Source organism: Suncus etruscus, chromosome 16, assembly GCF_024139225.1.
Source record: "Suncus etruscus isolate mSunEtr1 chromosome 16, mSunEtr1.pri.cur, whole genome shotgun sequence".
Classification (NCBI taxonomy): Eukaryota; Metazoa; Chordata; class Mammalia; order Eulipotyphla; family Soricidae; genus Suncus; species Suncus etruscus.
In genome coordinates this window covers 65,197,883-65,212,653 of record NC_064863.1, presented here as the reverse complement: position 1 = coordinate 65,212,653, position 14,771 = coordinate 65,197,883, and the positions used below count along the sequence as shown (strand labels likewise).

Sequence of the window (14,771 nt, the reverse complement as noted above, 5' to 3'; positions counted from 1 at the left end):
GTTTTGATCATTTCATTTGCCTTTGTTATAGGAAGTAAAATTGTGCTTGCATGGTGGCAGGCTTTAGTAATGTGTAGAATATTTAGAACACTGGTAAACAGAGATCATAATGGTGGTGGAATTGGTATACGAATGTTTAATGCCTAAAATTATTGTATTATGAACAACTAGTAAATTATAGTGTTATAATAAAAATTAGAAAAAGTGGGGCCAGAGCGATAGCACTGTGTAGGGCATTTGCCTTGCACGCCACTGGCTGACCCTGGATGAACTACATTCGATCCCCAGCATCCCATCTGGTCCCCCAAGTCAGGAGCAATGTCTGAGCGCATACCCAGGAGTAACCTCTGAGTGTCACTGGGTACGGCCAAAAAACAAAACAAAACAAAATTTAGAAAAAAATGTTGTTTTTTTTTTTTTAAAGGAAAACCTATGTACCTGTTGAGTTTCCCCAAAACAGTGTTGCTACAGTCTTTTTATTGGGAAGGCCTCTTACCAATAACACGAACAGTCCATCCACACAGATTTTGTACTAAGTATGTATTATATACTCTATTTAATGATCAAGTAAGCTGAGGCCAGAGAGATAGCATAGTGAGTATGGCGTTTGCCTTGTATGAGTCTGAGCTGGGTTCAATCCCAGGCATTTCATATAGTCCCCTGAGCCTGCTAGGAGTAATTTCTGAGCACAGAGCTAAAAGTAATCCCTAAGCACCACTGGGTGTGGCCCAAAAACACAAAAAATAATTATCAAGTAAGCTGAGTAAAGAAAGCATCAGTAAGCGTTTCTATGACTAGCTATTAAAGTTCTTTCTCCTTGTCCTCCTTGCTAGGAGTAGACCAAGGTAAATGAAAAGAAGAGATTGAAAAAATATAAGTAGAATCTATGAAGTCAAACCCATGTTCTTCAAAAGTCAATTATAGTTAGAGGTAATAACGTGTGTTTTACTTTCAGAGACAGGAACTCTCCTCCCACCTTGGTCCTTAAGTGTTGTTGAATTGGTATAACTTTTCTTGTACATCTATTTTTAGTAACACCTCATATTAAGAAGTGCTTATGGATCCATAATACTTCCTTTTGGAACATAGCATGTTATATCTCCTCTCTTTTACCATATCTTTTGATCTTCAAAGGAAATTAGTATTGAGGAAAGGGGTAATTTTGTTCATCATCAGATCAAGAAGGATGGTCTATGGTTAATAAGATCCCAGTAAAAATATATGAATTCTTTGGAAATAAAATAAAGCATTAGAACTATAAGTGACACTATTTTGTTATAATAAATACCCATATGAATTCATTCTGATAGAATTTAACATAAAACACAGAGATTGTGTCAGTATAAAACACAAAAAATATGGCTTAAAATATCAGCAACAGTGATAAATAATATGCTTATTTTTGTAACTGAATTTGTTATACATATTGGATATTTATTCATTTAACAAATATTAGTTAAACATAAAAAAACTCAAGATATAGTACAGCAGGTCTGCCAGGATTTATCCATGAGCACACAGCAAGGAGTAAGCCCTGAGCACTGCTGGTTGTGGGCCCTCAAAAAACAAAATAAAAAATTCTACTGAAAAAGGCTAAAGTATCAGAAGTCAAGAACATTAAAAATTTTTGTTTGCAATTTTGTTTAAGGGCTACACCCAGTAGGTGCTCAGTGATTACTCCTGCTCTGCATGCAGGAATTACTCCTGCTGGGCTCAGGGAATCATATATGATTCCAGGGATCCAACCGAAGTTGATCACATGCAAAGCAAACACTCTATCAGCTGTATGTCACTCCAGCCCAGCCATTTAAGATTTTAAATTAATTTAATTTTCTCTGACTTCCATTCATCTCCTCTTTTACAATTATTTGTAGTTTCTTACCTTCTTCATGCTACACCAATATCCCAGATGAGGCTTTCCTCAGCTGACATCACTGGCCCTATTCTAGAAGTGGAGGCAAAGGTCCTCCCTACCAGGTGGGTCCCAGCAACCTCCATACCTGACTTACATCATATCAAGAGTCCACATCACAACTACTTAAGTGCAAATTACATGGTGAGAGAAGCTATTCTTCCTGTCATTTTGTAAGGACAGGCAGAGAAACAGAACAGCCTCCAACTTAATCTTTCAGTATCTTCCAGAGGAATTAACTACAAAAACTCACCCCCAGCACAGCAAGAACACTATAAGATTAATGGGGAAAATATATAGAATCCACTAAGCTCAATGAGAAAAAAAAAAAAAAACAAAATCACCAAAGACATAAGCAACATCAGTAGATCCTCAATGTCTTCAGTGACACTAAGAAGCTGTTCAGTGAGTTCAAAGAAATTATATAGCACAGGGAGTCAGCAAAGCACAAGTATGAGCATCAAAATGAAAAAAGAAAACTATTGTACTGTTGATTAAAAATATAAAATATAAATATAAAGTCCACGTGTTGGGTGAGGCCATGGCTCCTCTAGCCCTTTGGCCTGGTCTGAAGAAAGGTAGTAGCAGAGAAATAATTCACAAGCAGTCAAAGTTTCATTGGAGTCAGCTTTCTTTATTTCATGGCTCTGTGCACCATGTCCATTTCCTCACATGTGCTTCCAGGCTCAGCTTTCTGTTATCTGCTTTCTTTTTCAAGCAGCTTCTTCTGCTGTTTCTCCTCTCTGCCTTTTGCTGCTCCTCCTATGCTGCTTATCCCAGGTCTCTCTCCCTCAGGATCTCTGCAGCTTCTAAAGCCAGCACTTTTCTTTATCCTCTAGATCTCCACCCACCAGGAGCCCTGTAATTCAGGTGTGATTAGCATCTCAAAAGAAGAGGCTAGGAAAACAGGAAGTTGGAGCAGGGTTACACTATACTGTCAGAAGTGACAGAAATGAAGAACATGGTAGGTGAGACTTTTATTAAGTCAATAGAATTTCTAAACAGCAGAATAGCAGATGCTGAGCAAAAGATCAAAAAGCACTAAGTTGAGAGGACACCGCTTAGAAATGGCAGAAGATGGGAAATAGTCAGAAAGGACAGTGGGTATGGTGTTTGCATTGCCAAACCTAGGTTCTATCCCTGGCATCTCATCTGGTCCCTGAACCCACCAAAAGTGATTCCTGAGTGCAGAGCTAGGCATAATCCCTGACCACTGCAGAGTGAAATCTGAAAATAAAAAAGGAAAAAAGAAATAAACTATGGAATGAGTTCAAGAGGAACAATATAAGAATTATCAGAGTATTGAGTCTCTGAAGAACAGGAAGATAAAGAACAATCATTGAAAAAAATTATTTGGGGGCTGGAGAGATAGCATGGAGGTAGAGCATTTGCCTTAAATAGAGAAGGATGATGGTTCGAACCCCGGCATCCCATATAGTCCCCCCGTGCCTGCCAGGGGCAATTTCTGAGCACAGAGCCAGGAGTAACCCCTGAGCGCTGCCGGGTGTGACCCAAAAACCAAAAAAAAAAATCATTGTTAAAAATTTCCCCAGAGTTGAGAACCACAGGCATGAGACCAAGAAGCTCAAAGGAAATATCTCAGTGAAAATAGACCCAATTAGAAAAACTCCAAAGCACATTATACTCAAAATGACAATATCCAAAGATAGAGACAAAAATAATGAGAGCAGAAAGATTAAAAAAAAAAACTTGCATACAAAGGAAAACAATAAGTTTATCAAGTGAGACTATACAAGCCAGAGGACTATGATTGATATAGTATAAAAGCTCAATGAGGGGCCAGCAACAGCACGGCAGTAGGGTGTTTACCTTGCATGTGGCCTGGGTTCAATTTCTGGCATCCCATAGAAATTTCTGAGTGCATAGCCAGGAGTAACCCCTGAGCATCATTGGGTGTGTCCCAAAAATAAAAATAAAACAACAACAAAAAAACCCAATGAACTGAACATCTTATCAAGAAAAATATATCCAGCTGTTCATATTTGATAGAAATATACAGAGCTTCATGGTCAGGCAATAGCTTAGAGATCTTACAGTTATGAAACCAGTTTTTCAAGAAGCATTAAAAGATCTTCTATAAAGAACAAGACAAATTTCCCATCATGTGGCACTGAATATGGCATGCACCATTGTTGCATATGGTTATCCTCTACTAGATTAAGACAGGTTAAAAACATAGTAATTAATCATCACAAATTTACTTTCATTGATTTTTTTTTTTTTTTGGTTTTTGGGCCACACCCAGCGTTGCTCAGGGGTTACTCCTGGCTGTCTGCTCAGAAATTTCTCCTGGCAGGCACAGGGGACCATATGGGACACCGGAATTCGAACCAACCACCTTTGGTCTTGGATCGGCTGCTTGCAAGGCAAACGCCACTGTGCTATCTCTCCGGGCCCATCATTGATATTTTTGCTAATTCTTTTTGCCATATAAGTTTTATTAGGCCAAGTAATATAAAATAAATTTGCTATATACCTGCCACAGGAGTGGGAAGGAACCTAGGAATTCTAGTGGAGGGAGGGGAACATTAGTAATGGTATTGGTGTTGCATATCTGAAACAACTTTATTATGAAAAAACTTAGTAAATCACAGGTCTCAATACACATTCCCAAAAGAAAAAAATAGAAAGCCTATTTCACAAAGCAGAGATAAAATTTTTAGAGATTGCTGATTTAGGAGCCCTAGAGAAGAGCTTCTGTAACCTTCCATTTGTGACCCCTTTTCACCCAAGAGAAAACAATACAACAAAGAAACACTTCAGATATTTTTATTACCTGTGATTTTGGCTCAGAGTCTGGTTTCTGACAAAACTTTGGCTTCTGCATTTTATTTAGCCCCACATTCTTCCTTAGCATCAGAGGAACCTGATTCAGTGTTGTCATGTGGCATACATCAGAGCTTGTTTCATTCTGATAGTCAACATCAAACTGTTTTAGGATGAACTCTTCATCGATGTTCAAACCTCCCTAGAAGAATATCACATTGTTGGAGTCAAAAGCACATAGTGAACTGCTCCTTTCTCTCTTCTTTTACCTTTAAAGAAGTCATTTGACCTTTGCTGGAGGAGGAACAATTTGAAGAAAAGACAGTCATAGGCACAGCCATTGGAGAGGAGAAATATTTGGTATCTGGAGAATTTTGTCAGTGCACTAAGAGACAATTTAGCACCTGAAAAAGGCATTGAGTCCTGAAGGAAAGTCATGGAGTAAAATATATTATGCATGGGCAAATTATATCATGGGTAAAATATATTAAACAAAAATTCATATACATTTTTTTTTCAAACTGTTCGTTTATGTTGAGGATTAAGAGTAGCCAGGGTGGGCCCGGAGAGATAGCACAGCGGCGTTTGCCTTGCAAGCAGCCGATCCAGGACCAAAGGTGGTTGGTTCGAATCCCGGTGTTCCATATGGTCCCCTGTGCCTGCCAGGAGCTATTTCTGAGCAGACAGCCAGGAGTAACCCCTGAGCACCGCTGCGTGTGGCCCAAAAACCAAAAAAAAAAAAAAAAAAAAAAAAAGAGTAGCCAGGGTATTATAAGTATCCAGACTAGCTCTGGGTACTGGAAACAAAATCAATTCCTCTAGAGGATATTACTTGATTCAAGCACCACTCCCAGAAACACCTCAACAATCGAACCCATCCTCCCCTTAAGAAGATTCACCCATTGTCACCCACACTGCCAGCCTTGACGTGCACTGTAGAACAACATCAAAGTGACATCCATACCTGTGCTGCCAGGCCTACCTGGTTCGATGGAACAATCACCAATTTCATCAAAATTGATCAGGAGGGGTCTAGAGATAGCACAATCGGTAAGATACTTGCCTTGCAGGTGGCCAACCTGGGTTCAATTCCTAGCCATATATTAGTCCTGAGAGTACCCCCTGGGAGTGATCCCTGTGCACAGAACCAGGAGTAATTCTTAAGCACAATTTGGTATGGCCTCAAAACATTAACAGTAAAGGTCTAGACTCTAGAGCCACTGGAGTCTACTGCCTATTCATAAATAGACAACTCATCTATGATGGAGATTGAACCTTGGGAGCCTGCTTTTACAGAGCACCAAGGTTTGTAATTTCTTTCATAAATCCCCCAGAAGGGGAGATATAGACTAATACTGTAGGGGCAGGGCCAACCATTGCCTCAGTTGCCCTCTAGGATGCATTTGCCTCCATGAGGCCATCTTCTAACTTGTATTCTCTGGAATAGAATTTGAGAGATCACTCCATTTCTTGGTTAATACAATTACAGATAAACCAACTCAGACTTAATAATTATCTATTGGCCTTAGAAGAAGAGGACTTGAGCCCGGAGAGATAGCATAGAGGTAAGGCATTTGTCTTGCATGCAGAAGGTCGGTGGTTTGAATCCCGGCATTTCATATGGTCCCCCGAGCCTGCCAGGAGCGATTTCTGAGCATAGAGCCAGGAGTAACCCCTGAGCACTGCCAGGTGTGACCCAAAAAACAAAAAAACAAAAAAAAAAAAAAGGAGAGGACTGTGTACATTAAATACCATGGCAGGTTGAAACTAATCTCAAAACCATTTATGAACAAGGTGAATGACTCCATCAATACAACTAAAACAAAGACTCCAACATACCTGACTTTATGATTCTTAAGAAGAACTTGTCTCTTGACTATTCTTGATCCTCTCACAGTCATCATAGCACTTTATCTGATGAGCCCCTGGTTACGTTTTTGGTCACATATTTTTCCTTCTTGCTTTCCCACAATCTGTCTACAATGATGTATCAGTAGGATACAATAAACTTTTCATTCAGAGGACTCGCCCTTAGACTCTGGAATTTCAGGCATACTTTGGGGTCACTCTTACTCCCCTGCCTGACAGAAATAAGGGTTCTGAGACCCTGAAAGAAGAGCTAGAAGCAGCTCCTGAACCTGTCATCCCTGTGCACAGATGATTCATTTCACACTTAAGAGTGAAATGACAGACTCGGAAGTCAGACATGAGGAGATGGGGAGAAGTTTATACAATCAGAGGGATCACCCGGGGTCCACCAAATGCTGACACAGATAGGGAAATAGCCCAGACTCAAAACACCTTCAGGTGTGGTATCTTCACCTCTGAGAACACCCCAAGGCATCCTGAGGGACCAAGTATGCTACCAGCCACTGAGTCTTTTGAGAAAAAGAGGACCCTCTGGAACCAGAAGACCCTCTATCCCCAATGGGAAGCAATATGATGGCAGAAAACGATGGCAATGACCAACTGAGAGCATAAAAAAAACCCCAGTATGATAAAAGACCTTTATCTCCCTTTAGCACACAAACACTGGCAAACACACACTCCCAAGAAAGTAAAAATAAAGACTATAATTTTTTCTTTGATTCTGGGCCACACTTTATCATGACTGTGTCTTTGGCTGAAAATGGCAGCTAAGCTTGAATTTTATACCACTGGGGAGAGTTAGGGTTGGTATCTTCTATGTACAGTACTGTATTGCTTAGCATTTGAGCCACTGAGTGAACACATGCAATGGTGGTCCAATGTAAACTTCTCTGGGTTATAGCTAGAGACTCAGTATAGAGTTTGCTGTGTCATCTGGATTTGCTTAGTTATATTCTCAGGTTTGACAGATTGAAATTTCTCTGAAAATACCCTCCTCTTTAGTTAAGCAATACATGGTGATACACATGAGGCTAAAACGTTAATAAAATCCTCTTTGTTTTTCACTTGTACATTTTTGTTTTGTCAGAAAGGCTCAAAGCTAACCTAAAAGAATAGAAGTGGAAAATGCAGTCACCGTGTTTGCACCTGGCCAGCTCCATAGACTCATTCTGTTGTCAAAAGAGATATAAACTAGGTTGTGAAAAATCATGGTTATACCAGACCTGCAGCTGAAAGCTGGCAACTTCAGGAGAGTATGGGCCAAGTCTGCTTTGCTGAAGCCACATCTGCTGCACCCATCACCTACAATCACCACTTTGCCAATCGCTTTGCTTTACCACTCTTCTATGGCTCTCTGCAGAAATACCATTCTGATCAAAATTTCAGGTATGCTGGTATTTGGGCTGATATCACCAGGACTTTTTTGGAGTGAGTGCAGTCACTCTCCCCCCAACCCCTCACTGCCCCACATTCTCTTACTTACAGGAGACCTAGCAGTTGGTATCAGTAATAGTGCTTGGGATTCCTGGATTGTGCCACAACTTCATTTGTTTGATGCTGTCATCCCCATAGGAACATACCAAGTTAGATGCCAATGTGTAGCTAAGGTCACTTAATGTTTGAGAATAAATAAAAAAAATAAAAAAAAAAAACTTAGCTAGCAACAAAAGCTTACTAAGCCCTCTGCCAATGACCTAATGATCTTATTAGAGATATAATAATTTTCACAAATTTGCTTGTGGCTGTACTTCTTTTTTTCTTTCTTCTCTTAATTTCCTTTTATTCTTCTCTTTTTCTTTCTATTCTTTTTTAATAATTTTGGGGGGATTTGGACCACACCCTGCAGTGCTTAGGGATTACTCTTGACTCTACACTCAGAAGTTACTCCTAGTCATTTGAGGGGACCATACGGGATGCTGGGAATTGAACCCAAGTGCATGACAAGCATTACCCTCTGTGCCCCTCTTTTTAAATAATTGTGCTCTCACTTTTCTGAAAACAAATGGATTATGGTCAACTATCTCATCTATGTAAGACATGTTCTTTAAATAAAGTAAATTTAATTAAAAGAAACCCCTGGATAACTGAATCAAAAGTATCTGTCTATGCCAGAAATACTTCTTGTGAAGGTTGAAATATTATATAGCTCCTCAATAAACAGAACTGAGAAAAATGAATTGCAGGAGTGAAGGACAAAGGAAAAAGAGAGTTCTGTCATTGAAATGCAAAATAAAACCAGGAAACAGGGGGAGGCTGTGTGGTATAAAACAAACAAACAAACAAAAAACAGGAAACAATCAGGGTGAGAGAAATGAAATGTTAGTGAAAGAGCATGAACTTCTACTTAGAAAATGAATATGTAAGATTTAATCTTCACCATGATAACTCTAGTTAACATTATACTTAGAGGGACAAAGGACAAGTTTCATGGTTTAACATGCTTGCTTTGCAGATAGGCAAGGACATGGATTTGATCCCTGCTGCTAACCCTAACTAAATACAGTCCCAGAAGATCTACTGTCCCCAACACCACAACAAAGTGTGAAATCTTAGATGCACAGCTGTGTGTGTGAGCAACACAATTAAAGTGTTCAAGTCCTGAAGAGCACTGAGACTGTGTGAGAACCATAGCCAAGTCTGAGCCCCCAAAAGCACTAGCAATTATGTGAGTCCCACAACCAAATATGCATGTCATTGCAACAACAATGAAGGTAAGGAAAGAGGAAAAATATCATGCGTTTTATTTATAATTAGATGTTATTAAGACTAGATCTTAATAGTCTCATTAATATTATACACACATGTGCAAAATAATTATGTCAGGTGATGGGTATATGACAACTCATAATTTTGCAATAAGTATGAAATCATTATGTTACACATAATAAAATTGCACAATATAATACATAATTATAATTCAATACAGCTGAAAAAGAGTCACACACACACAAAGAAATAAGTAATGATATGAGACATAAACAATAGACATTTAAATTGGCTGCAAGCTTGCCACATTTTCAGATGCCTTATTATAGGAAATATTTTTTATAATAAATATTAAGAGAAACATCAAGATTCTTTTAGGACTTTTATGATTTGACTTTAATGTTCATTTTTTTGATTGTTTTTTTATTTTTTAGCTTTTAGGTCACACCCAGCAGTGCTCAAGGGTTACTCTGGGCTCTGTGCTCAGAAATCGCTCCTGGCAGGCTCGGGGGACCATATGGGATACAGGGATTCGAACCACTGTTCATCATGGGTTGGCTGCATGCAAGGCAAATGCCCTACTGCTGTGCTATCTCTCTGGCCCCAACTTTAATGTATTTTTAAAAACAATTTTTTAAATAAAAATAACCTTTGAATTTGACTTTAAAAGGTAAGTTTTAGGGCTGGAGAGAAAGTACAAAGTTTAGGCAATTGCTTTGACACAGGCAGCTCTGTTCAATCCCAGACATTGCAGGCGACATGTTCCAAGAGTGATCCATAGCATAGAGCCAGGATAAGCTCTGAGCACCTCTAGATGTGGCTCAAAAACCACCACCACCACCAATAATAATAATAATAATAATAATAGGCTATAATATTACTTTGACTTACAAAAGTATTGGCCCAGTTGCAAAAGTCACTGACTCCTTTGCGAATTTTTTCAGGAAGCAGAGGTCTATCTTCCTGGAGTAAATCCATTTCATTTGTCTTCTCTTTATAAAGCCATTGGCCTGAATGGAAAACTGAAGTCTTCTCCGTGCTTAAGACAATTAAAATAGTACAATATGAGATACCATAAATCCAGGATAATTTTAAACAGTATTTTGTGAAAATAAATTACTTATAGTCTCTTCAAACTAACATAAATGATATTAACATTGAAATTAACATGTCAAAGATCACAATCACAGGAACTAAAGTGATATTACAGCAGATAGGGCATTCCCTTGCATAAGACCAACCTGGGTTCTGTCCTGAGCACCCGTATGATCCCGCTAACCCACCAGGAGTTGTCCCTGATCACAGAGTCAGGAGTTAGCTCTAAACATTGCAGGTATGGCATCCCCAAAAGATCACACTCTCATTATAATAATAAAAACAGTATATTATGATCTATCATAACAATTAAAATTACTTGGTATTTTATCATCATAAGCTAATTTTTAAGTTATAAGTAATACTTATGAAGCCAGGTAAAAGCACAGTTACCATGTGTGAAATTTACCAAAGTAACAAACAACCTTGACAAAAAGGATAATTCCTTGGTCCAGAAAAATAATATGGGAGCTAAGGAACTTGAATTATATGGCCCCTGAATATCACCAGGAGTTATCCCTGCGCACAGAGCAGGAATAAACAAGCCCTGAACACAACTGGGTGTGGCCCATAGAAGAGAGGGAGAGAGAGAGAGAGAGAGAGAGAGAGAGAGAGAGAGAGAGAGAGAGAGAGAGAGAGAGAGAGAGAGAGAGAGAGATAAAGAGATAGAGACAGACAGAAAAATCCTGGGCATGCCTCTTATGCTTATTCCTAAAATTCAGCTCATTAGTAAATCTAGTAGATTAAACAATTTCAATGGAGTTTTGCAAAAGAGTCTTTCTGGTATCATTCTCTATGTCCCAGACAAAAAAAATCTATTCAGAATGTAAATAAGTTGGGATTTGTCTATAACATCTTAAAATATTAATGTAACTGGCATACAAAATATTCACCTTTAGTTTGATTAATATTAAAGTAATATTTTATTTCTTATGATTAATTAATATTTAATTCTGTTGCTTCTCATATTTACAAAGTTGTGTGATCATTAGCATTATCTAAATCTGATAATCACTCATGTGCCTTGCATGTGGTTGACCTAGATTTAAGTCCCAGCACCACATACAATCCCCTGACTACACTAACTGGAGTGATTTCTGAAGACAAAACCAGGAGTAACCTCTGGGCACAGACAGATATGACCCAAGAACTAAAACAAAATGTATTTTAATAATATGTAACATCGGGGCCGGGCGGTGGCGCTAAAGGTAAGGTGCCTGCCTTGCCTGCGCTAGCCTTGGATGGACCGCGGTTCAATCCCCTGGTGTCCCATATGGTCCCCCAAGCCAGGAGCAACTTCTGAGCACATAGCCAGGAGTAACCCCTGAGCGTTACCAGTTGTGGCCCAAAAACCAAAAAAAAAAAAATAATAATAATAATAATAATAATATGTAACATCTTCATCACCCACAAAGAAGCCCCATTGATAGTTATTCCTCATTCCCTTTCCCTACTCCTAAAAACCACTAATCTACTATATATATCTTTATGGATTCGCCTTGCACATGGTTATTTGAGTTTGTCCTATGGAACCCCATAAGGTACCTCAAGCACCACCAAGAGTGATACCTAAGAAAAAAGCAAGGAGTAAGCACTGAGCATCTCCAGGTGACCCCCTTCAAAGACAGACAGAAATAGAGGAGAGGCAGACAAACAGACAGAAATTTTATTTCAGTCTTGCAATTGTTAGGACCTGAACACATACATTTAATACAAATAAAAGAGCAAGTTAAATCATTGCTGCTTGGTGAGTTGAAGGCTTAGGACTGGATATGAATAAAAATAAAAGTAATATTTCATAAGCATGTCTTTGTGATTGTGGTATTCCCTCCTCCAACTTTTTGTTTATCCCACCTGAATGACCAGAACTGCCCACACCTGGAATGGGTGCATAGAGGAGTCTGCCTAGGGGGAGAGAGGGGGTAAAAAGGAGAGGTAGGAAGAGAAGAGAGAGGCAGCAGGAAAGCATGGAGAGCAACTGAGAGAGAGCAGTAGCAGGAGGGATCATAGAGCAGCAGGAAAGAGTCTGCTTAGCTTACAAGCCATGTAGCACACGGTGTGTTTAGGGCCTTGTAATAAAGCTGGATTTCTTCTGAAATGTCAACTGACTGCTTCGTAAATTTCTCTGCCATTACCCTGCAACCTATAGACCCGCTGGCTGTAGGCATCACCCTACCAACACTAGGACTCATTAATTTATATATAAGCAATATGTGATTTCAGACTCTCTCTGCATAGTGAATTCTCCCTTTTTTAACAGTCACAATCACCCTGTGGCCAGGGTCTAACTAAACCATTTCCTCTGTGGCCTGAGAGGAATATTGTAAGGCCTATAGTAAGTACTCAATAAGTCCAGTTGACTTTTTTCCACAAAGTGAACTACCTAATGCAGGGGTCTCAAACTCAATTTACCTGGGGGCCGCAGGAGGCAAAGTCAGGGTGAGGCAAGGCCGCATAAGGGATTTCACACACACACACACACACACACACACACACACAAAAAAGTCCTCAAATGTCATTATTAACAGTTTTAATTATTTCTTCTGAACATGACATGAATATAACATTGAGTGAAGATCAAGAACAGTTCTTCTGAACATGGCATCTTTTGACTATTCCTTGCTGTCAGAGACTTGACAGTGCTTCTTCTCACAAATCTGAACCACATTTGGCTTTAGAAAGGAAGCAGTTGAGACCCTCAGTATGGCTTGAAGATGATCATCATTAAGTCTAGACCTGTACTTTGACTTATTCAAGTTCAATGTGGAGAATAATTTTTCACACAAATATGTGCTCCCAAAAAGGCGCATGGTGCGCTTGAACATTCAGGAAAGCTCAGGGAAGCTGGGGTCAATTCTCTCAAAAATTGCCCATGCATGTCTGCTTTTCCACTAATCTCCCTGAACTTGGCTTTGAGATCAGAGTTGCATTGCAGGTCAACAAGCTCCATTTGAAGCACAGGAGGGGCATCTTGCACATCAAAGGAAAAGGGGTCCATAAAAATTTGGAAAGTGGCTCTGTGCTTTTTGAAGTCTGCAAATTTGTGATCAAATTCTTTCTCTAGCTTAAAAATAGCATCAACATATTTCTCACCACTGAATGGTATGCCTTCATCCACAAGTTCCTCACATGCTGGGAAATGGAAAAGGTTTATCTGAGAGAGCTGGGATTTCCATAACACAAGTTTTGTGGAAAATGCTCTCACATTGTCATAGGCAGCACTGATAAGCTGCCCCGAGCCTTGTAACATCTTGTTTAGTACACTCAGCTTATGTGTGATGTCAAAAAGAAAAACTAAGTCCATGAGCCAATTGTGATCACTCAACTCAGAAACAGCATTCCCATCCTTCTCCATGAAGGCTTTCACCACTTCTCTCAACTCAAAAAATCTTTTCAGGGGCCCAGAGAGATAGCACAGTGGCGTTTGCCTTGCAAGCAGCCAATCCAGGACCAAAGGTGGTTGGTTCGAATCCCGGTGTCCCATATGGTCCCCAGTGCCTGCCAGGAGCTATTTTTGAGCACTGCCAGGTGTGACCCAAAAACCAAAAAAAAAAAAAAAATCTTTCAGGACATTTCCCCTGCTGAGCCAACGTACCTCGGTGAAATAGAACACATCTCCATATTCTGACTCCATTTCCTCTAACAAAGCACAGAACCTCCTGTGCTTTAAGCCCCTGGATCTGATTTGGTTGATGCATTTTACAACAACAGACATCACATTGTCACATGGCAGGCATTTACTGCAAAGGGCCTGCTGATGGATAATGCAGTGAAGAGCAATGGCCTTCTCTACACTCTCCTCTTCAAGTTTTTTTTTGAACAAGTGCCACCAGTCCATTTTTCCTCCCTGTCATTGATGGCACTCCATCGGTTATTATTCCAACAAACCTCTTCCATGGCAAACCTGCATTCTCAATGGCATCACACAGATGCCAAAATATCTCATTAGCGGTGATCTGGCCATGCATTGGAATTATTGTGAGCAGCTCCTCTGTCAATTCAAAATTGCAATCAACACCACAGACATAAATTTTGAGCTGCACAGTGTCTGTTATATCTGTGCCCTCGTCAAGAGCAACTGAGTATGCATCAAAACATTTGGCTTCTCACACAGTTGATGATAAATCTCACTTGACATGTCAGAAATGTGCTCTGCCACAGTGTTGGCAGAAAGGCTGATTTTGCTAAACTAACCTTTTTTCCAGACAGATAATACCTGCAGCCTGTAACATGCATTTTTTTTAACAAACTCTCCTTCTGCGAATGGTTTCCCTGCCTTAGCAATCATCTCTCTAACTGTGTAACTAACTTCGACTGATGCAACATTCTCTTTGGTTGCTTTCTTGAAGAAATCTTGTTGCCTCATTAGACATGCTTTAAGATTGGCAACCTGCTTGGCTCT

General features: G+C 39.6%; 2 protein-coding genes across 2 annotated transcripts in view; one reads left to right on the top strand and one right to left on the bottom strand.

The window, feature by feature from the left end:
• SCARB2 (scavenger receptor class B member 2) overlaps positions 1 to 14,771 on the top strand; it is a 146,911-nt gene that overhangs the window by 32,084 nt on the left and 100,056 nt on the right. The window lies entirely within an intron of this gene.
• The window catches only part of FAM47E (family with sequence similarity 47 member E), a 32,001-nt gene that overhangs the window by 11,038 nt on the left and 6,192 nt on the right, over positions 1 to 14,771 (bottom strand). The window contains exons 3-4 of the mRNA XM_049789875.1: positions 10,166 to 10,313; positions 4,710 to 4,901 (exon numbers count right to left, since the gene is read on the bottom strand). Of these exons, the coding sequence (XP_049645832.1) occupies positions 4,710 to 4,901; positions 10,166 to 10,313 (340 nt within the window). The remainder of the gene's footprint in view (positions 1 to 4,709; positions 4,902 to 10,165; positions 10,314 to 14,771) is intronic.